Source organism: Lasioglossum baleicum, chromosome 7 (assembly GCF_051020765.1).
Source record: "Lasioglossum baleicum chromosome 7, iyLasBale1, whole genome shotgun sequence".
In the NCBI taxonomy this organism is placed as follows: Eukaryota; Metazoa; Arthropoda; class Insecta; order Hymenoptera; family Halictidae; genus Lasioglossum; species Lasioglossum baleicum.
Genome location: NC_134935.1, coordinates 926,418 through 950,705, shown reverse-complemented (window position 1 = coordinate 950,705; position 24,288 = coordinate 926,418). Strand labels below are relative to the sequence as shown.

At 45.8% G+C, this 24,288-nt stretch overlaps 1 protein-coding gene across 11 annotated transcripts in view; it reads left to right on the top strand.

Annotated features, from left to right (window-relative positions):
• Nucleotides 1–24,288, top strand: part of LOC143210726 (Y+L amino acid transporter 2-like) — a 694,702-nt gene that overhangs the window by 488,747 nt on the left and 181,667 nt on the right. For all 11 annotated transcript variants that reach the window (XM_076427860.1, XM_076427853.1, XM_076427855.1 and 8 more), the window contains one exon: nt 17,140–17,289. In XM_076427860.1, the coding sequence (XP_076283975.1) occupies nt 17,140–17,289 (150 nt within the window). The remainder of the gene's footprint in view (nt 1–17,139; nt 17,290–24,288) is intronic.

Below are 24,288 nucleotides of genomic sequence, written 5' to 3'. Positions count from 1 at the left end.
AAACAAAAAAAAAAATAAGAAATATTAAGTGATGTGAACAGGGCACCTCGAAGAAGAGAAGCAATTTTCTTAGTGAAAAGTACTGTCTCTAAATGTCTACGCTTTAAGTATTCGTCCTAATTACAATTCTTGGTAAACCGAATTAATTTTTTCATTTTCAAGGTTGATAGACATTTAGGAAGCAATACAAATTTGTTAGAAATCGATATGAGAAAGTTGACTTTTTAGCTAAATGGCGCCAACTTCTTCGATCCGGACCACTGTGTGGCGTCGCAATGTAACTCGGTCTCCAACTTCGGTGAATACAATGCCAATATCGGTTGTTGTGACAATAGATTCTTCAATGTCTCGAATGCATGTAATTCTTCGGTACCAAAATGAAACGAGGTGTCTTTTCTTACCAAGTCGTGTAATGGTTTAGCGATTTTGGAGAAATTCGGAACAAAGCGTCTAAAATAACTGGCTAGGCTCACAAAACTATGTACTTCTTTCGAATTCCGTGGCAACGGATACTTCAATACCGCCTCTATATTATGAACGCTAGGTTGAATTCCAGCACGATTTATCCGATAACCTAAATAAGTGATCTCTCCGTATAAAAATGAGCATTTGTCTAACCGAAACTCTAATCGATACCGTTTTGCCAATTTGAATACTTCACGAAGAATTTCGATATGCTCGTCAATCGTCTCCGTAGCAACCAATATATCATCTAGATATATGAGTACTTTATTTTGCCTAATCAATTCCGAAAATATACTATTTATGTAGCGCTGAAACACACGCGGAGCGTTCGTAAAACCAAACGGCATCTTGATGTATTCGTACTGGCCAAACGGTGTGACAAAGGACGTATATTTTACAGACGACTCCCCTACTTTAACGTGGTGAAAACCGTTTCTCAAATCTAAGCTAGTGAAATAATTTCTATCTCGCAATCGATCAAGGTGATCGTCTATCAAAGGTGTAGGAAAATTATCCTTAATAGTTATCTTATTTAATTCGCGATAATCTACGCACAGTTGTAATTCTCCATTCTTTTTATGTACCAATACTATTGGGCTTGCATAAGGCGAATTGCTTGGGCGAATTATATTTTCATTTAACAGCCGATCGATAATAATTTTCAGTTTTTCTTTATCACTAAAAGCAAGTCTTCGCGAAACGAAATGGGTTGTTCATGTTTCAGAGCAATCGTCATTTCGGCGTTACAATTAACAGGCGGTATTTTATAGTACACCTTATTAACAGAAGTATACTCAGTTTCATATAAATTTATGAGTTTCTTTGAAATTTCGTATCCTACTTCTGGGTTAATGTTCAACTTTTCTACGTTACTAGAGTCCGTGGTAATACAATTAATTTGCATTATTTCATTTAAAATTTCAACCGATTCATCTTTCTCCGAATTCAAATCGATTTGTGTGACAATGTTTTCGTCATCAAAAGAAACTTTAATATTTGGAAGTGATATGAAGTCTCTTCCGAGAAGTGCATCGCACTGCATCGCCCTCTATTCGGAACAACTCCCAAAGATAAATTTACCGGGATTTCATTTACCGTGCAATTATTTTTGAGTATTGCTAAAAGATCCAATTTCGACCCGTTAATACCCTGAAAGATTTGACCATTATTAACAATAGGATTTCTTACAGTGTCCGGCACAAAACTTTCCCTGATCAGGCTAACAGGCGAGCCAGAATCTATTATCGCGTCAATACAATAACTCCGTTCTTTACCTTGTTCGTCTGCAATAAAATATTTCAACTTTACCAAATACGGTGGATTCGAAATTAGTTGTACTAAATGCGTATTCTGCGTATTCCTTTCAGTAGTCCTCGGCGTCGTCCTCTCCGATTTTGGTCGATTTCCGGGACAGTTTTCAATGCGGTGCGCTGTGCTCCCACACTTGAAACACGTACCCCTTTGGCGCCTCGGTTGTGTGCAATTCGAAGATAGATGACCTCGCTCACTGCAATTATAACAGCGGGGTGGCTGTTGTCGAACGGCATCCATCCGTCTCGTTCTGGCGTACTCTTGCTTCTCAGAGGTTGCAAATCTTTCCTTTCCGGTCTCCAGGTATTGCGAAGCGACAACTTCTTGAAACCTTCTCGCAAATCTCCCTTCGTCTCAAAGCGGTGCATACGTGCCTGGTTACGCAAATGTTCATCCGGGACACCATCAATTATTGCTTCAATGAGTTCTTCTTCGTCAATCGTAATCTTGTTTGCCAATATTACTTTGTTATGAAAATAATCGTCGAAAGTTTCATTAGTGCGCCAGGTTCTTCCCTCAAATTCCCTCCTCCGCGTCAATTTAGAAATTTTCTCGTCGAACATTTCCCCCATAGCGTGATACAATGCTTGCACGCTAAGTTGAATATGTTCGGCCTTGGAATGGAACCACGATAGCGCTTTACCCTTTAACCGCATAGTCAACAATAACTTTGTGGAATTCTCGTCGAGACTATAGGTTTGACGAAGAAGTTCAGCCTGAGCCTTCCATTTTTTAAAACCGTCCCTCTCTCCATGGAATTCACTCAGCATATCACCAATCGCGCGAATACTGATCGTCGATCGATTGCTTTGGATCGACAAGTTTGGAGGCACACTTCTTTCCCGTTGCAACAATTGTAACTCTCTTTGTAACAAGTCGCGTTCTCGTCTTATCAATTCGTATTCGTGACGTGACAGCGTTTCGATACGAGGATTCACACAATCGTTCGCATTATCAAATGCATCAAGGTCATCGACTTCGAGGACAAAATGTGTTGATGTTGCGTTACCTTCTTGTAGTCCAATGCCAGTTTCGTCAACAACGTTTCCATGCTGCGACAACATTTGGACAAGATCTGCTGGTACTGCTGACCACGCTTCCGATCCCGCGAGACGTAGACGACCAATTATTTCTGCTTTCGAACCGGTAGTGGGAAGTTGCATGTGCCTCAATACTTCCTTCAATTGCGCCACCGTAAAACGATAGAAATCTCCGTCGACAGGAATGTTCGTTGCCGTATTTTGTGTAAATGACATGACGATATTTATGGGTGTTCCACAATATAAACACACGATTCAATTCAATTCACAAGTCGATTCAATACAATTTCGCGAGATTATCCCACTTCTGAAGTTTGAAGGAGTATTTATTCAAAATAGATGTTTAATGTTCAACGGTTTGTTACAATCTGAATACAAATGTTAACTGGAAACGAACGTCGGTCGTTAACAACAAATCGATCGTCGTTACATAACGACGATCAGTGAGACGTTCGCCAGATCGTCTCAGCTGGTCGTCGACGATCGATCGGCAGCAACACCAACGTATATGTATGTCGGAGGCTGATTGGTAAGATTCTCCATCGGGCCCGCTAGGGTTTGACCGGAGACGTTCTCCACCGGATCACTCATTGTCTTCGCACGCGCGGAATTAAATAAACCGGGGAACAACGATCACCGTTAAACACTACAACCCTCGACCCGTAGCGCAACGGGGAGACACGTCAACGAGCCCACGAGGCTGGCAGAATCTCCTTACACGATCTTGCGTCTGACTCTTTTCGCTTCCACTCGCGACGACTAGCTCTCTACCAAAATCAAACGCTCTTTACTGTAGCGCAGCCAAAAACGTTCTGCCCTTCGTGGTCACGTTCAACAAGGCCCCAGCCCATCCCTCCCAGGGACCCTATCTCGCATCTCTCCTTGCGCCGCGCACGATGAGGGATGCAGGTAAATGGGAAACGTTTTATTGCCTTTTCGCTGGGATATTACTAAGGTACGGTCAAGCATCTGACTCGCAGCCGTTCGACCGTAAACGCATAACCGAAATCTCCAAACCGTTATTTTTAAAACTAAACTTAGTCCTACACGGACGTATAATTCCAAGAGATAACATAATTGTCTTTTACAATAAGCAAGCGTTACGCGTCTCTGTCAACGGGTTGCGTCGCTTCCGTCATGTCCCGACATGTATATAATACCTACATAGGAAAGCTTTATTTCGGTGAAAATCTCGACAAAAAATGTCTGTAACCGTTCTTGGTCACAAAAAATAATAAAAACATTAAAAAATAAGTAATAAATTAATAATAAATAATAAATTTTACACTTAAATTGAATATAAAATATTTTAAAAATGAAATATAATTCAATTTAAATTAAAGATAATAAAAATGATTCCTCTCCACATAAAATAACTACTTAATTTAAAAAAACAATAATTTCATGTCGATTAAAATAAAATGATATAAAAAGTATACGCTTATGTGCAAGATTTAACGGAAATTTATTATGTACAGTATACAGGTAAGGTTTATTTACATTTTGGTCACGAAAAATAATAAATAAATTAAAAATAATTACATTTTACAGTTGTTTTTACATACGTTTTTAAACACTACAAGTTGTTATCCTTTACAATAGTAGGGCTTCAACTTGTGTATTGAAAGGCACCTTGTTTTTTGTTTTTGGATCCGAACGAAATGTACTTTGTGACGTGGCAGGTTTTGCCGACATCTTTCCGAACCCTTCATCAGAGACCGGGTCACTTCCGAGCCGATCCGAATCGAAACGGGCGTTGCGATCGATCTCCCTGGAGACGTCCGAGTCCCAGCGGAAAGAAAGTGATCGCGTTTAATGTCGCGCCGCTGGGCGCGACACGAAGTTTCAGGGAATACTACACTTCTCAGAAGATTCGATACCCATCTTCGGCTTCTAATTGGCGAAAAACCTCAGGACGAGGAGCCCGGCAGACCTATTGCGAGACGGCGGTAGCGGAGAAGACAGCGGGGATTGGACCGAGCCCGGATCCGTCAACCCGGAGACGTCGACGAGGCAATTACCTCTAAGGGTAATTGACCAATTGGTAAATGACCAGCGGCCCAACCTTGCCGACTCTCATCCGGGGATGGCCATGAGAGCCCACCCGGAGTGGCTCAGATCCATCCTAACCGCCCTCGCGACGTTATCGGACGCAGCCTCGGGAAATTCAACAATTATCGGAGGCCCGGGTCCGAATTTACTGAATTCGGCCCCGCAGCGAGGAGCCACGCAATAGGCCCGGACGTCGCGACAGCGAAGATGGATGAGGAAGTAGAGGGGATGGCCCGCTTCCGCGTTCCGAGCCGACATGTAGTAGATTACTAGGACGAAGGACCGTGAAAGCGTTAGTACCGCCGTTAAGATCGCGACTAATAAATTGTATTTTGTGCATCGGCCGAGACCGAGAGAGATACCGAGAGCTATCGATTGGTAAGTATCGGTCAGAATTTGTAATGGAACATCTGTAACTGCTCGTGTTGGCTCGGGGCGTAATTTGACAGGTTTCCTAACCTCGTGTCGCGTGCACGTGCTTTCGGCGTGTCCCATGACCGGGAAGAGCTCTCCCGAGAGGAACGCTGGGCCGTGTATCGTAGCGTCCCCGATTGCTGCGTGTTACGGGGCGTACGATAATTCGTTTCGTTATTTTGTCGGAGATCCTCGAAACGTTCCACGGTGGGACGACGCGACGCGCCCGTTTCGTTCTCGTCGTGTTATCGTCCGTCCTCGCCTAGTCAAATCGTATAGTGACGCGTATTCTACCGGAGCTCGGCAAAAAGCGTGCCTTCGAGGCTTGTATCATTCACGTGAAGTCCTGTGACTGCCGAGCTCGACGCGAATAGGAATAAGTTACGCACGACCGCCCGAACATTTAGTTGCACCGTCAAATATTTTGACTGCCGCCGGTTCGCACCGGTGACTTATTTCGCCTGTGAGAAACGTTCCCGTCGCGGGGAATGCCCCGTCCTTCCTCCCGCGTGGAATCCTGGACTGTCCCGTCGCTATCCACAGCTATCGCGCAATCCTCGTAGGTTCGGAAAAGTGAACGGTTCGAAGTAGAAGTTCGATAGTTTTCGCGTGGCACGTCACCGTGCCCGGCGCCCGTTGTTCCGTGTTTCGATCATTTGGAAGCGAACGATTTCGAGTCTACGAGTGATTGTTTGTCCCGGGAGGACCACGTTTCGCGCGACCGAGCATGGCCCGGTCTCCAAGCCATAATTTCCCGAGTCCGGTTACCGATTCGTTCGCGAAAGGGTCGAATGAAACCAAAAGAAAATTAAAAACATCTTCATTAGTGTTAATTCTTGAATTTTTACGAGCGTGATCTCTCCTGTACATTCGGTAGTCTTTACTTCTGGCATCTTAAGCCTCCTCTGTCAGCATTCCTATTGGTAAAATAGCCGCGGAAGTGATGGTAGCTCCGTGCCAGAGAACCTTGTGTACTGTGTTTAGCCTGTAGTGTGGAAGATTAGTAGATGGATAACGACACTGGTTTTGTTAATAATACTATTTTAATAAAGGAACAAAGATGCGTGTGTCGCGTGGACGATAGCGTGTACAGAAGTATGAGGTTATAATAGATGATGGTACATTAATGAGATGGTAGATGGCGGAAGATGTGCGAGCTTTGTGGGCTCGGCGCTGCACTCGTCCAATGGCGAGGCTCCGCGCCTGCGCACAAGGTGCTTCTGAGAGAAACGCTCGGGTGAGCTATTACGCTCATCCTGTTCGTCGTGAGTTCTCATAGTAGAAGCACATGTTTTATCCTCGCTCTCATTTCTGTCGACCACGTTGTGGTCAGTTGTAACTACTGTTGTATAACACTCGTAACATAGCACCTTTTGCTATCCGTTGACTTCACAGTGAATAAAGTGAGCTGTTCGGTGTAATCTGTGAACTATTATTCTCCTCCACAATATTCCTTCTGATTGAGTCATACTACGTGAGTGTCTAGGCTCACGATAATTTCCCTACACTGGTGACCCTGAGTTAAATCCTCTGTACAATCCACGTGGCCTCTGGCACTTCCTTGTCGGGGAAACATATTTACGCCACAGCTTAAGGCAAATTTCCAACATGTAGTACCAGTTACACAATGTAACGTATAAAGATGCAGTTTCCCGACAGTAATGTACGAATTTCGATTAATCTATTGAGGCTCTGCTGTTTATTGTCCTTAGAATAATGCTGAACCTATTAATTAGATCCTCGTTCACCCCAGTGATTTCAGCAGTGATGGTTGGATCTTCGAAAAATCTACGGGATGTATTTTCATCGTTTGTAATGCCCAATCCTTGTTTAACCACATCGATTTTTAATCCCATACGGTCTTTGAATTTCTTCTGAATATCTTTTTTGGCTGGTTCGCGAATCTCTTTACTTTGTTTATCGGTCCTCCAAGTTTCAAAAGTAAGGTTTTAACTTATATGTAGAATACACTCCATAAATTTGATGCGAGCGTGTAGAGGTGACAGTCCAAGTTGTATAGCTTCTTCATATTCGGGCTTCCTCTCTAGAAGATCCAGATTGTTCATCTCCGATGGTCTAGCTTTGCAAATAGAGCAAATTGCCATGGAAGATGTGTTTGTTATAGCTTGACCAACCTTACCATCAATCATGGAGAACACCAGTGTGTGATTAACTGTTGCCGTTTTACAGCTCAAGTTCATGACAGTATCCTTCAAACTCACAATTTGTTCTTTCACTCTTCTTACTTCCTACCTTATGACATCAGGTGTTTCTTTGATGAATTTAAATTGAAGGGGTCTGCAGAATCTGGTAGACAATGGTCTTGGATTTTCCCAGAGAAGCGAAGTAGTACCCTGGACCATGACACGTAAGGGTACGACTGAAGTTAGAAACATACTACCATCTTTTGCGTCTTCATTGTGAAATGAGGAGGCAAAATGCATTGCTCCAAAATTTGTTTGCCATGTATAAGGATTTTATGTACAGTCGGTGGCATCGGATACCATGGATATTTTTTCATGAATAATTCAGCGGTTCCAGTTCAAAATATTTGAAACTTTTCCAAATTTATTGGAAATTGTGAACATATAGTTATTAAAATTATTTACATTTTTTGCAAAAGATTAATGTCCACTGCTGTTATTCCTCCTAATATTCTCGTGTCATGATATGCTCGACGCACGGAATTACCATCATTTGTGTTGCCACTACCTAGTTTTGGTTTATCAACATTCAGCGACTTTTTTCCCAAAATAAAGTCCGTACTTCTTGTTTTCGAGTACGTAATTCTTGTTTGTTCTCTTCTTGATTTATTTACCACCTTTGGACTGTTAATCTATATGAGATATGTAGAACACATTCAAAAAATCGTTTCCACGCGTGCAGCGGACTAATCCCGTATTTTAAATTTTCATTCTCGTTCGGCTGAAATTCTTCTGCTTGAAAATTACTTATTGTCAACATTTGTCGTCATGTCGCTCTACAAATAGGGCAGCTTTGCGAAGATTTATTATTGGTTAAAACGTTCAAGACTTTTCCGTCAATCAATGCCATAATTAAACTAAATTATCAAAGTTTTATTTTTATGGACTATGCGAAAATGCGACAAATTATTAATTTGATCATCGATATCTCCTTTTTTTCTCAAAATTTTGTCTGCCGTTTCTTTAACAAATTATAGTTTAAAAGGCCTACAGAACCCGTCAGATGTAGGCACATTATTATTCCATAAGATAATGTTATTATTTGTTATAAATCGTAGAGGTATTATCGTAGCTGCAAAGATAGATGAAAGCGTGCCTGCTGAATCTTGTGATTCTTCAAATCTTTGTTTATACATGGATTGCCCACTAGAACCATCAAATCCATAACTAAAAATAAATTCACAATCAATTACATCATCATTTGATATGTTTGTGTGTAAGTCGTATCAGCGCTCAATCGTAACTGTTGCTGTCTGCGTGTGTCGACGTCCTCCTGTCGAGGAGACGCCACCGAACTGTCTCAAAGCGCATTTACATACACATCACATCTTCCCCCAGTAGCTACTCACATACCATTCGGGTGACAAGAATCACCCCTTACAGATCTAATCGTTCCGGACGACGCGAGGTACTAGACTTGGCCAGTAGAAGATCTGACGCAACCTTTTCTTCGTTTTTTCAACCCCAAAATGAGGTGCATGAGCCAGACCGAACATTTCTAGTCTCAATTTTTTTGGAATAATGGTTTTATCATTAATCAGGAGCATCCCCCCATGACACGTAATCTCATCTTTCATTGGCCAGTATTGTTTGACCTCACCGCGTAGACTTTGCTTCTCACTTTGGGCCACCCTTCCAAAACATAACTACTGACTCTACTTAACGCCTGATCATTCAACGACTCCTCCTGAAACTGGACCCTTCTGGTCTGGCTCATGGCCACCTCCGTATTAAGACTGTGTACCATTTCATTGTGCGTTTCGTCCACTGCCACCACAGTTTTCAAATACGACCTCGGAAGAAGATCCGCCACTCCCATTTGCTTCCGTGGCAAGTATTCCAGGTTAATTCTACAGGGTGTTCCAAAATTCCTGAACATCCCGGAAATGAGAAGTTCCTGAGACCAGTTGAAGCGACATTTTCCTTTGCAAAAATGTTATCCGCGGCTTTGTTTAGGAGTTATTAACGAAAAACACGGACCAATCAGAGCGCGACCTAGACGCGAGTTGGCACAGTCGGCCCGGCGCGCCAACTGTCGATTGGCCTACTTGGATTTCGTATTTCTCGAGGAGTGAGTGAAAGTCCTTGCTTTCAAATTGTTTCCCGTTGTCCGTGATGGCGATCCGGGGGCATCCATGTCGCAAGATAACCAGCTCCTCGAACGCTTTTGTTACTACTGGTGCGGTGGCCTGCCGTAGTGGTCGGACTTCTGTCCATTTCGTAAATTTGTCCTGAATTACCACTAGCGTTGTATAGCCCTGGTTTGATCGTGGTAGTGGTCCGACCAAATCGGAGGTGACGACGTCCCACGGTCCCATTGCTGGTGTCGTAAACATTTCTCCGGCTGGGGCTTGCTGTATTGCCTTGTATTGGAGGCAACTGCGGCAATTTCGGACATACTTTATGGCGTCGTGTCTCATCCGTGGCCAAAAATACCGTTGGGTGAGTCGGTGTAGCGTTTTCGCTGTGCCCAGGTGTCCTGCCGTTGGGTCGTCGTGCATTAGCTGTAGGATTTTTGGCCGTTCCGTGGTCGGGACGCATCTTTTCCACTCCCTTCCCGGTTGTAAACCGGCCGTGTCCGGGATATAGCGGTATACCTGGTTTTGGTATTCTTTATACTCCGGGGCTCGGTCTGGCTTGACCTTGATTTCACTCCGTATGTTTTCGTACCAGGTATCCTTCGGCTGTTCGAGTAGATCTGCGTTTTCCGGTTGACGGGACAGTGCGTCGGCTACGAAATTCTGTTCCCCCCGACGGTATTTCACCGTAAAGTTGTTTTGTTGGAGCTCTAGGCTCCATCTGGCCAGCCTTCCCGATGGGCTTTCGATCTTCTGTAGCCACTGTAGTGCTTGATGGTCCGTGATTACGAAGAAGTGGTATCCTTCTAGGTATGGACGCATCTTCCGGATCCCCCATACCACTGCTAAGCACTCCTGTTCTGTTACGGAGTAGTTCCTCTCTGCTCCGTTCAGTGTGCGGCTCGCGTACGCTATTACTCGTTCTTCCCCTTCGATTTCCTGTGATAGCACTACCCCGAGTCCGTGGTTACTTGCGTCTGTTTGCAAATAAAACGGTTTCTCGAAGTCGGGGCAGGCTAGCACTGGGGCTTGTGCCAATTGTGCCCTGAGCGTTTGAAACGCTTTTTCTTCCGTGTCGGTCCACGTCCATCCTCTCTTCTTCTGCAGAAGTTTATGCAGTGGTTCGGCGGTGTCCGCGAAGTGGGGTATGTATCTACGGTACCATGATACCATCCCCAGGAAACGTCGTAGCTCTTTTAGGTTCTTCGGTGCGGTGATGCTGCGTATTGCCTTGACTTTCTCCGGGTCCGTATGTACTCCCTGGCTTGTTACCTGATGTCCCAGGTAGCGAAGCTCGGTACGGCCGAACTGGTATTTCTCCGGATTAATTTTTAGCCGTGCATTTTGCAGTCGGTTTAGTACCTCTCGTAAATTTCGTAGATGTTCGTCGAAGGTTTTTCCCAAGACGATAATGTCGTCCAGGTATACGAAGGCCTTGGGCTCTAATTCTGGCCCAATTACCGTGTCCAGGAGCCGTTGGAAGGTTGCGGGTGCGGAGTGTAGTCCGAATGGCATTACCTTGAATTGGTATAGGCCTCGGCCCGGTACTGTGAATGCCGTAACCGGGCGACTTTTTGGGTCCAACGGTACTTGCCAGTAGCCATTCGCCAGGTCAATTGTTGAGATATACCTGGCGCCCCTTAGTTTCTCTAGAGTGGCTTGCACTTGAGGTAGGGGGTATGCATCTTTTTCTGTTACGCTGTTCACGCGCCGAAAGTCGATGCAGAATCTTGGCTTGCCGTTGGCTTTCCTGACTATCACTACTGGTGAACTCCACGGCCTTTTCGACGGTTCGATTATTCCGTCCTTCAGCATTCGATCCACCTCTTCGTTTATTATTTGCTGCGTGGCCGGATTGCGAGAGGTGTACCGCTGTTTTATAGGTACCTCCGTTTTTGTTTGGATCCGGTGAGTGGTCAGGTGAGTCGTTCCCTGGAGTTGAGCGAATTTCGGCAGTTCTTCGTCTAGCAGTGCCTGCAGCTGCCTTTCTTGCTCTATCGTACATTTCTTTAGGCCTTCCGGGCCGTTAAATGTATCGGCTTTATCCTGGAATGTCCAGCGGTAGGGGCCTATTGTTACTGTGGCCCCTAGTGCTCGGAGCATGTCGACGCCGATCAGTATTGGCTGTGATAGCGTTGGCAGTACCGGGCAGGTTACGGCTACCGTGTTCCCGCAGAGATCCATTATGATCTCTACTTCCCCTTCCAGCGGGACCGCTGAGTTATCTGCTATTCGGACGGTCAACTCGGTGGGGGTGGATTTTGCTCCGTTTCGTGAGCTCCACTCGGCTACGTCCTGGCGTATGTAGGACCGTGTTGCTCCTGTGTCTACGAGCGCTTGTAACTTTCGCCCGTAGATAATTACCTGCGTAAAAATCCTGTTGTCCGGACTTGTGTCTGCAGAGGCATTGTATTGCTCGGCCGGTCGGTGCCTCTGCCACCGGCTCTGAGTCCGTTTCCCGTCACATTATTGCACGGGCAACGGAAGGTTGATCGCCCCGTTGTACCGCAGTACGAGCAGAATAGTTTTTGGGGCCTGCGGCATTCTGTTCTTTGGTGGCCCCTCTGCCCGCACCTCCAGCAGCACGTTTCTCGGCTGTACTTCTCGTTTATGACATCCGCTTTCTCGACCCCTGGGTCTGGTTCTTTACCTGTGGCCTCAGTTTTTATTGGCCCTATAGCGGCGGCGGCCCTGGTTGATGAGCGGGTCCTTTCTTCTTTCGCTATTTGTTCGATTTCCTCTGCCCGTTCGAGGATGTCCTGGATCGTTGTTGTTTCTTCCCGTCGTATAAACCTTCGGTAGTCGGGGTGGAGGTTACGGTGTACCCTGGCGATTTGCTCGGGTTCCGAAAAACCTCCGTGTCGGCGCATGAGAGTTTGTATGTCTACAACGTACTCCCATGCTGGTTCCCCTGGTTTCTGCAGCCTGTTCCTTATTTCGTCTTCCATATTGAATAAGCGATCCTGGGGTATGAACATTTTCTTGAATGCTCGTAGGAAGTCTTCCCATTTCCCCCACTTGTGCTTTTCATTTCGATACCATAGGAGGGCTTTTCCCCTTAGTATCTCCGCTAAGCATCGTAATGTCTGCTCTGGCTTGACCTCGTAACTATCATGGAGGTCGTCCAGGCGGTCGATGAAGTCTTCGGGGTTTTACCCATCGAAATGGGCGTCCCACCGACTGATTGTTTTCAGTATGTCGGCTTTTTGGGGCTCTTGTGAGGGCCCTGCCGTTGTGGAATCTTCCTTCGGCATACTGCGGATTTTTTCTGCTAGTCGTGCTCGTAATTCGTCGACTGTTCCCTCTGTGTCCACTCTTAGTTCCTCGGCTTTTTTTTCGTAATTCCTCCTTCTTCAGTCGGTATATACACCCTACCTGTGCACTCATCCGTGGTTCTCCCTATTATCCAGACTGTTCGGGCGCCATTTGTAACGGATATAGGTCGGGAGACAATGCCGGCTCAGTCGGTCGTCGAGAGTTCTTCGGCCACGAATGAAGTACAACAGGTGTGGTCAAATAAACAATGTTTATTATCGTCCTCCTTACTTCTACTGAACAAAGGTGCCCACGCTAGGCGGTCGTACAGTTAACGCGGCGGAATTCGGATGACCCGGAGGTCCGGCGCTCGCAACTTACTTCTAGTGAACAAGTTGGCCCACGCTGGGCTATTGTACAGTTAACGCGGCGGTGACCCTATGCTAGTCGCGGCGGATGGTCCGGTGACCCTATTCTAGATGCGGCTCCGCGGGGCGGAGAGATCGGCGATGACGATGACGGTGGTCGGAAGGTAGAGAGAGAAGGGTGGATCTACCTCTAGTCAAAGGGCGTCAGCCACAAGCGTCGAGGTAGCGGGATTCGCGCTCCAAGGACGTCAGCCACGAGGAGAGTACACCCTGCGAAGGCGTCAACCACAAGAGGGGTACTAGCGGTGAGGAGGTCCCTGGGCGTCGGCCACGGGGACTGGAAGTGTGAGCGTGTAAGGGCGTCGGCCACGAACACGTTTCACTCGATCGGAGGATATCCAAGGGCGTCAGCCACGAGGATCGGAGTGCGAGAGTATAGGGGCGTCGGCCACGAATACTTCTCGCCAGGTCGGACAGATTCCAAAGGCGTCAGCCACAAGGAATTACGCAGAGCGTGGGAGCGGAGTCGGCGGTAAGCGGACAGGAAGCCTGATTCTCGGTCGCTGTGTTAGAAGGCGTTCGTGGAGTAGCCACTAGTAGCGATCGTTCACTTGATCGGAGAACCCGACTGATCCTCTCTGGGTCCGCGGCGCGTATTTATATCCCCGCGGGTACAATTTCTCCCGCGAGAAAGCGCGAGTCCGCGGTGGCCATCTCGCGGCCGTCGCCGCGGTTCTCGCTAGAGCCCGCGCGTGCTCGCGGTGGCCCTCTCGCGGTCGCGGCTGCAGCCTCCCCGGTCGGCGCCGCGGTACTTACGAGAAACCGTGTGTGATCGCGGCGGCCATCTCGCGGTGTTCGCGGGCCGGAGAGAAGAGAATCTCGCGCCTCCGTTATATTCGTTACAGCCTCTCCAATAGCCACGGTGTGTCACCAGCTGAATCCTGTTCACTTCCCAACAATTCACCACTCTCATAATCACCGAAAACGCTCACACCGTCGGGCATCACGTCCACGATCAATTCCGCGACGCGTTCGATGTCAACACCGCGATCCACCTTGACGAAGGAAAACCCGCGAACGCCGTAAACACACACTTCGCGTCCAGAACTCTCGCGACCGCGATATCATGAAACTTGTTGGCAGCGAGCGCACGTTACTATGAATTCCACGTGTCATTATTTACACTCCGACGCACCCCGTTCTTCCTGATCCCGAGCATTCTCTCCGCCGTTTTCTAATCCTGGCGCGGCGAGCTAACCAGCAACGGGGGAATCCGGCACGAAACCGACCGATACCGGGAACCGGACTTGTTACAACACAATTACAGTAATTGTAATTGAATCTAACAATTACATCAGTGTAATTGTTAGACATGCATGCTTCGGCATGCACTTTGAGAGGAGTTGCAGGAACTCCGATGAGTGAGCGAAGGCTCGAAGGAGGAGCTGCAAGAACTCCGAGGAAGGAGCGAGAGCTCGAGAGACGTGCATGCGCTTCGGCATGCACTTTGCACGCTGAAGTGATTTGCGAGAACTCAGAGAAATGATCGAGTGTTCGACTATCTTGGATGCGCTTCGGCGTACAAGTCGAAAGAGATTTCATGACGAGAGCGGTTGCTTCGTCCGAAGGAAAATCACGATCACGAGAAGCGACGGTGAGACGTACTGCGTATCGTAAGGTACCGACATGAACGCCGCCGACGGCGGAGATGGTGGTCGCGATGCGGATGCGTTTAGCACGCAAGAGGTGCACCATGACTTCAGTTACAAAACTCGCTTCAGATCCTTGATCTATCAAGGTTCGAACTGTTACGCTGCGACCGAACGGAACCTTGAGTGGCATCCACGCAGTGGCTAAAAGAATTCTTGAACTCGGACCCGTGTGAGTGGACGCGAGGTGTCAACTGACCTCGGTGGACGGGGACGACGAAGAAGTCGCGGACTCCGTGATCGGAGTCGCAGGAGACTGCGCATCCTTATGTAGGAGCGAATGGTTGGGCGGAGATTATACACATATGCGCGGAGATTATACGCCTCGGATTATTGAAACGCGTCCTTAGGGTATCCCACGCTATTTGGAAGTTATCCGCCGTAATCGATAAATTTCCAATACAATCTAGAGCGGGACCCTGTAAAGCGGAAACTAAATGATGAAGTCGCGTGACATCGTGAAGCGTAGTGTTATTTATAATCAGCGAGGTGAATTTATCGCGGAACGATTCCCAGGCCTCGTATCGGCCGTTGAAATTCGGTACCTTTATACGTGGAAGCTGATTTTCCGGGACTGATGGGACCGCTTGGCCGTCGCCTTCTGTAATTGACTGGTTGGCCTTTGCGCTAGTCAGCTCGTCTAGATGAGTCGTCATGAAGGACAGGGTGTCAAGGTACACCTCTTCCGTCGCCGCGAAATGGTCCTCCTTGAAGTAGAGAATTCTCGTTCGTTCCTCCGGTGAGAGCGTAGCGAACAGTTTGGAGTGTCCGTTTTCGAACCGCCTCCACTGTTCTTGAAGGTGAACGATCCTCATCCTCAAGGTGGACTTAGTCCAGTTGTTCTTCCCCAATTTTTTCAAATTAGGGAGAGCACGTTCGATTGCTCGCTGTGTTTGTACCTGTCCATCGACATTGGCCGTCATGATGACGATCTCGCGCACTACCTCACCTTCTTGCTCACTTCGCGATCCGGCTCGAAGGACCAATATGTTCGGCGTCGACCGAAGGTCGGAGGCGCCTGATGCTGGGACCGCTCAGAATTGAGCGCACGAGGACAGGCAGGAAGGAGCGGGAGAAAAGAAAACTTTCGCAGGTTATTGACAACACTGAGTTTATTCAATGGTGTTTCGGCGCCACGATTCGACTTGGTTCTAAACGGATATCTTGCCACGTGCTAATGGCTGCCGTCGGGACGCGACGGAAATCTTGCGCGGCACCTATCAGGAGCCACCGCGAGAGGAGATCTTCAACGCGACGCAGAGGAGATCTTGCCGCGGGCAGCTGCACGATGCGCGACGCAATTAACTAAAGTCGAAAACGAATCGGCGCGATGGTACAACTCGTACGCACACTTAACAAGTCCAGAGATTGTCCTCGTTCGAAATATCGATTCACACTGTGTTTAGCGCGTGTATGGAAAGAGCGAACTCACGAGCGCGCACAACGCAATATACGATTTAGAAGCGAGCGCGTAAGAGCTAGAATCGTTCGACTCGAACGGTGCGATCAACGATTGAGGAAGCGCGAGCGAGCACGAATGCGTAAGAACATGAGGTAAATCACCGCGGTACAAGAAAACAGAGTTAAACTCTCGCTGATCAGACTCTACTGGCTCTCCGACAGGCGAGGGCCCTTAAATAACGTTGGGCGAAAACGGTGTGTTCGAAACTGATTGGTCGAGACTGTCGCCTGATTTCGAGGAGACTCGATGTTATGTTGACGTTCTGTCTTAAGACAAAGATTTCCCGTTCTCGACTCGCGGTAACGCGTGATCGAGACGCGACTCTTCACGGTTATAAAAACTGTGGAATGTTCGGCTTGTCGCTTCCAATCGCCCAATTTCGAACATCTTACAATTAGTACGACAGTAATGGTGTTTTAGAGTTATTGAAATTGAAATATCTCGTGACGTACTAACTTTTCGACATACATAGGTTAGTACTTTTTTATAACGAATGTCTAGCTGCATCGATGGATGTATTTAAAAATACCTCATTCCATTAAAAAAAATGAAGGTGACCTTCATATCTCTAAAAAAATTATATAAAAACAAAAATTTTTTTGGTATTGTATAAGCCCCATTTTACCATTCAACTTAGTTCTTCAGACATTTGACGTATCTTTAAAAACAACAAAGATATTTGAGATCGTCCCATTACGAGACTCGCCCTGTGTATCACAATTTTTGTTTCGTCTTACTACTCGATTTCTTGTTCGTGCTATAATACAATTTCTGTTTCTAGTGCATTATCACCCTGGCGCTTCTCAGCATAGAGGATGTCTACGTGCTAATCAATTATGTCAGCTTCGTTGAGGCACTGTTCACCACGCTGTCCGTATCTGGTCTTCTCTGGCTTCGCTACAAAAATCCAGATCGCGAACGACCAATCAAAGTACGTATCCACATATTTTTAAACTGAATTGTTCGGTTCGTGTTCGATGAGATACATCGATTATTAATATTAAATTATTAATAATCGAGTCATTTCTTTAAAAAACATTATTCGACTAAAAACCATTTTCCAGTGATAGTATTAATGCTTGCATATACAGGGTGAGGCCCTAGAAACAGGCCACCTGAATAACTCGGCTGCTATTCGTGTTAGGAAGAAATGCATCAGATGGAACTTGCTCGGTTTCGAGGGGGCATTAATCTAATGTTAGTAACTTTTTTGTAGATGGACGCGCAAAGGACATATGAAGGTCAACTTCATTTTTTTAAATGGAATGAGGTATTTTTTAATACATCAACGGATGCAGCTGGACATTCGTTATAAAAAAGTACTAACCTATGTATATCGAAAAGTTAGTAGTTCAGGAGATATTTCAATTTAAAAAACTCTAAAATACCATTACTGTCGTACTAACAATAAGACGTTACACAAATAAACACTAACGTCTTAGTACGACAATAATGGTATTTTAGAGTTTTTTAAATTGAAATATCTGCTGAACTACTAAATTTTCGACATACATAGGTTAGTTCTTTTTTATAACGAATGTCCAGCTGCATCGATTGATGTATTCAAAATTACCTCATTCCATTTAATAAAGTGAAGTTGACCTTCATATGTCCTTTACGCGTCCACCTACAAAAAGGTTACTAATATCTGATTAATGCCCCCTCGAAACCAAACAAGTTCCATGTGATGCATTTCTTCCTAACACCAATAGCAGCCGAGGTATTCAGGTGGCCTGTTTCTGGGGCCTCACCCTGTATGTACGTATATCTAATCGTCAGTGTCAATCATTCGAATAATAGATCGGAATTGTAGAAAAAATACTAAAAGTTGCATTTTCAACTGTGTCAATTATATGCACTGTGAAAGTTTCATCGAAGTCGGTTGATGTGGGGAAAAATGACAGGCATTGAAAGATGTAAAAATCTTTAGATTTATTGCAGTTACAGGCCGAAAATCGTGAGAAATTGCAATTTCATCATCTTTAAACGTTTGCAGCTCATTGCAACGTCGACCGATTTTTACAAAATTTTCATAATATGTTTAATTGACGCAGATCTACAAAACATATTTTTCAAATTTTTTAAATTTTCAATACAGGCTCGTATAAAAAAGTTGTGAAATGCAACTTTTGGTATTTTTTCTACAATTGCAATCTATCTATTGCAATTTTGTCCCAATATTTTTGTGATCGACTGTATTTCATTTTATTCTAATGTTTTTTGGTAAACATAATTCTATACCAATAATACAAGAAAAGAAGAGTGCCTAAGCACTTATGAGCGGTAGTGTACGAATATGAGAATACAACATATGTACCTTCAAACTAGTGGGTTATTATTTCAACGAAAAAATGATTTCATTAGTTTTGAGTTCAAGATTTGAATTCAACGTGAAAAGATCTACTGGGACTGATGTATAGCATGTCAAAAAAAAATTTCCGCGCGTGGTATTGGATAAACCACAATTTTCTTAAAATTGTGCAAGTTTGACGAATTTTTTCAAGGTTGAAAAACGTTCGTACCATAACCTCTCTATTTTTCCCATATTCTGCAATGTTTCAGCTTTAATTGAAAAAAGTCATCGCTCTATCTCATTTCTACCAAAAGCTTCTTGATTTTGACACAGAATTCATCGGTTTGACCCACTGTGCGGCGTAGGCCAGCGCAATGGCCGCCACAGTACCTATGCATATATATACATCAGTGGTTGGCAACGGCTGGACTGTTCAGCCAGTGATGCTAGAATCGTGGGCAGTGTCGTCAGTTGAGGCAGAAAGTTGCCTCAATTACTCTCCTCCTTTTCCCCTTCCACTATCCCATTACAGCACCATGCGCACACTCCAACGTCCCCCACTAAGACCGTAGACCACGGTGGTGCTCGTGCCGTAGACTGGACTGGTCATCAGAGAGGGGGTACTTGATTCCCCTCGATTGCTGGCGACCTGGCGACACTGATCGTGGGACGTGGTATTGTTCCCCTCCGCTGGCTCAGCCGGCTCGACCCTCCACTCTGACGTACCATCAGCTCCTTACGTTGATTCTACTGCGCACGCGCTACACACAAGCGTACTTCTAGTCTGTCCGTGTGATCTGCCTATTCGACTGTCGATTGCTGTCGATGTTTGTATGCAGCGCGTGCGCTGTAGAAGCAACGTGAGGAGCCGATGGGACGTCAGAGTGGGGGGCCGAGTCGGCTAATCCAGCGGAGGGGAAAAATACCACGTCCCACCAGTGTCGCTAGGTCGAGAAAATCGAGGGGAATAGAAGTACCCCCTCTCTGATGACCAGTCCAGTCTACGGCACGGTCTACGGTCTTAGTGGGGGACGTTGGAGTGTGCCCATGGTGCTGGAATGGGATAGTGGAAGGGGAAAAAGAGGGGAATGTGTGGCGACACTGCGTCCCACATCACTGGCTGAACGGTGCAGCCGTTGCCAACCACTGATCTATATACAGCGTGGTCCACCTAAATACGGCCACCTAAATATCTCCGCCAATTGTGGGGGTATACAAAATATTTTGTGTACTATTTGAATGGTTTGAAGGAACCATTAAATTGCAAACAATATTTGTTTTCTGGAGGTCATTGACTTTGAAATGACCTTGAGCTTCGAAAATAAGAAATTTTACCTTCAGATCAAGGACAATGTCATGTTATGATACATATCTGAATGTATTTTTCGATTAGTTACACGATGCAATAAAAGAAAAATGTAGTTATGTATCAAAAAATATCGATGACCTTGATAATTCCGAAAAAATGACCTCCAGAAAAAAATATTGTTTGCAATATAATGGTTCCTTCAAACAATTCAAAGAGTACACAAAATATTTTTTATACCCCCACAATTGGAGGAGATATTTAGGTGGCCGTATTTAGGTGGCCAACGCCAGCGCGTATCACTGCGTTCAGTCCGATTTCGAGGGCTGCGCCTCTCGCGCGTCTCGCTCTCCGTGACGGCCCTAGTGCTCAGGCCCGTACGGTATGAAATACGCGTGGCGCATTAGGGCGACATCGGTATCAATAGGTTTCCACATTACCACGGAGGGCACCACGCGCATTTCATACGGTGCGGGCCTGAGCACTAGGGCCGTCACGGGCAGCGAGTCGCGCGGGAGGCGCAGGCCTCGAAATCGGGCTGAACGGTGCAGCCGTTGCCGACCACTGATATATGTAGGTGCTTGCTCCGCGCGCGGACCGTCCGCTGAACTGTGGAAGCTCCTATAACATTGCAGGTAATTTGCTCCGCGCGCGGAGTGCGGAGCGTGGACGGTCCGCTCAAGTGTGAAACGGGGCTAACATCTTATTCATTGCTAATTTCAAGCATTGAATACCATCAAATTTGTTATTCGCCAAAAATGATTCAGTAAGTACCTAGTGCAGGCGTGCAATTGAGGCAAAACTGTCCCCACCGTAGCTCCTACTGTCCCCCACCAGCATCCGTCGTTACTATGTAGGAAGGACGCGTCTCGCTTGTCGCAAGCAGTCCAAAGGCCTCGCGCATTGGAGCCACGAGGAGCGCCACCGAAAGGAAGCTTGGTGGGGGAAGCAGGCGTTTGAGGGGCTCCACCCTTGCCCACGCCTGACCTAGTGAATGTCCTGAGAAACATCATTTATAAATGCAACCACTGCTCAGCTTTTGCATACATGTAAGTAGGTGCCTACATATGTACGCCGTACAATGTAGTATACCAGTGGTCGGCAACGGCAGTGACTTTTCAGCCCGATCTCGACTCGCTACGCTTCCTTTCGTCTCGCTCTCCGTGACGGCCCTAGTCCTCGAGACAGCTCAGGCGCGTACCTAACTGGGAACCTATTGATACGGGTGTCGCCCTAATGCGCCACGCGCAGTTCGTACGGTCTGGGATACGTACGCGCCTGAGCTGCCTCGTGGACTAGGGCCGTCACGGGGAGCGAAACGAAAGGAAGCGTAGCGAGCCGAGATCGGGCTGAAAAGTCACTGCCGTTGCCGACCACTGTATTATACACTGGCATGAGTAGCTTGATGGCCAATGTTCTTGTTTATGTTTTATTATTAACCGATTTTAGCGTTTAACCTTAGTTCTGTGTATGGGTTGTGAACGCATCCCAGGCTGATAAAAACTGAAATAAAAAGTCGAAGAATGGAAAATTTCCAAAAATTTTCTAGAAATGAGATAGGTTTCAGATTTTTAAAAGTATTTTATGTTTATCTTTTTAAAAATCAATGAAATTTTACAAATACTTATGCAGACAAATTTTTTCTTTACATTTCGCTCCAAAAATGTACGGGGTCTAATTACAACCCTGTGCACAGTTAACATTAGAATAGTAGTACACAGAGAAAAGATTAACGCGTTGACTGCCGCGGGTATTTGTGAAAAAACATTTTTTTTCTTTTATATTTTAAGAAAGATTTCGGCTAGGTTGCTATGTGTGTTACTCCATGCCACACCAACCATCCCGCATATACAAAATGATACACGCGGCGTACTGGAACCAACTGAGTGTGTATCATTTTTTATAGCCGCGGCAGTCAATGTGTTAAGAACGTTGGAAAATCACTCATGAAATGTTTCTTGTTATGAAATTATTAAATGGTCCCATGCGACGTACGAACTTCTATCTTTTCCTTACATAACCAAAAATTGTTGCCTTTTTCCTATGTAATCCAGTATATTTGGGCGAGAAGTTGTCAAAAATCCAAGTGTCCATCCCAGAAGATTAATGGTTTAAATGTTATGAGTGTTTAAAGTTAAGCGATTTACAGTGTTTTTGAAAAGTGAGAGTGCTGCCATGTTGGTATGTATTATGGAGATGAGGGTGATCGTTGAATCGTGGATCACCAGCAGGCTCCACACACCTGTAGAACGTGTGAGAGGAAGAGAACTGACAGAACTCAGCGACTGCCTGCTATATTAAAACTCGGACAAGCCGAGTGAGTTTATTCACAATAATAATATGCTGCGGCCTGAGGCATCACGCCGCGTGGTACAATTAGCGCTATACGTCGTGCGACGGTATGTGATGGCAGATCACGGCCGACTGACTCCAGCGGCTTCTTCTCGCCACGGCCGACGGAACCGGAAGTCACGTGGCTCCGGCTAGCCTCGCGGCCTCCGTCCTGAGGTGTCGCCACATCCGTGAACTATGGGAATGTACACAGAATTCCCCACAGTATCGTGCTTTGCGCGCCGCTTACCGAGCGGAGCTGCTAGTTGGCAGCAGAAGCATGCAGTAATGCCGATAATGTAGAGCGACTATCTTTGAGATGTACACTTTGTTTTGGGACAAGCTGTCATCGAGCAGTAATTAAAATATACGAGATATAAAGACGAGATGGTATAGTCCAAGTTGGTTGGTACTTAGGTTGGGCGTTGTGGGGTGGACAGGGCCGGCCCGTCTACGTTTGGGAATCTACGTGATCGACATCAGTGTGTAGAGGTGTAAGATAGTCCTCTAAATAAAATGACGTGTTATTTCTTTGAATATTTATTTGAATCTGTTAAAATTTTGTTATATCAATAGATTTGTTGGTAGGAAACCAAAAACAAAATAAATGTTAACAAATTAATCGATACAATTAACATTAACAGAAATCTACATTATCTTCATATCTACATCAGAAATCTACATTATCTACATCCGCCACAAGTGCGTGCTTGTGGTGCCATCTAGCTGCTGTGCTCTTCAAGCGGCACGCGATGCTCACTACATCCAACATGGCAGCATTCTTACTTATCAAAAGCACTGAAAATCGCCCAATTTGAAACACTCATAACTTTTAAACCACTGATCTTCTAGGATCGAAACTTGAATTTTTGGCATTTTCTCATCCAAATCTACTGGATTGCCTAGAAAAAAGGTAAATATATCTGGTTACGCAAGGAAAAGTTTAACCGAAAGAGTAACAAAGGAAAATAAATCATAATATTACATAGAAAAAGGTATGAATTAAATATAAACCCCTATATGCTTAATATTTTATTGCAAAATAATACAAACTACAACAACTCCAGAAGTGTAACTCTGTACATATAATATACTATGTACAGTAAATGCTCGTTCGTTGTGAAGAATCGTCTATGCCAGGGATGGGCACGGGTGGGGCCCCTCAAACGCCTGCTTCTCCCACCAACCTCTCTTCCATGCAACGCGCGCCTTCGTCGCATAGGCCGCGATGCGCGAAGCCTTCGCGAGACATGCGCACTCCTCGCTACGGGCGAAGCGCGTTCTTTCTCCATGGTAACGGTGGAGCTGGTGGGAGGCAGTGGTCGCTGTGGTGTGGACAGTCTTGCCTCAATTGAGGCAAAAATGCCCATCCCTGGTCTATGCGATCGTTGTGACGTGCCTAGCCACTCCACTGCCTGTCAACGCCGAGTCGGCCCTGAGTCGGCCCCTAGTCGGCCCCATGTCGCTCCGCAGGACGGCGACGACTGTCCGCGTCTCTTTCTTTCCTATACGCTCTTCTTCGTTGCGTTCGAAACTTTCATCGTCGATTAAACCACGATTAAACAAATATTGGCCAAATTATATCGTGTTTGGTATCATTTTAATCAGAAAAATGCCAGAAATGAGTTAGCGAAAGTCCCATAACAGCCTAATGGAAAATGAACAATTCCATCATTGCCATTACATACATTGTAAGAACTCGCGGGCCTTTAAATTGTGCCGGCGACGGCGACATGCTTCGGTCACGCGATCCGTATTTCATTCTGTCCTCTCTGTTCGGCTCTCTATTGAAGTCTTGCTCGACGCGGTCGGCGTGTGTCTACATAGACGCAGTCATAAATCATAAATAGCGTCCCTATTCGGTCGTTGCGAATTCAAACCCCTGGCCTTTTCACAACGAACGAGCATTTACTGTAATATATTTTTTAATATAAAATATATAATTCGACAAAACATGTTCGACAAAAAGCATGCATAGCATAGGGGTTTAATATCTACAC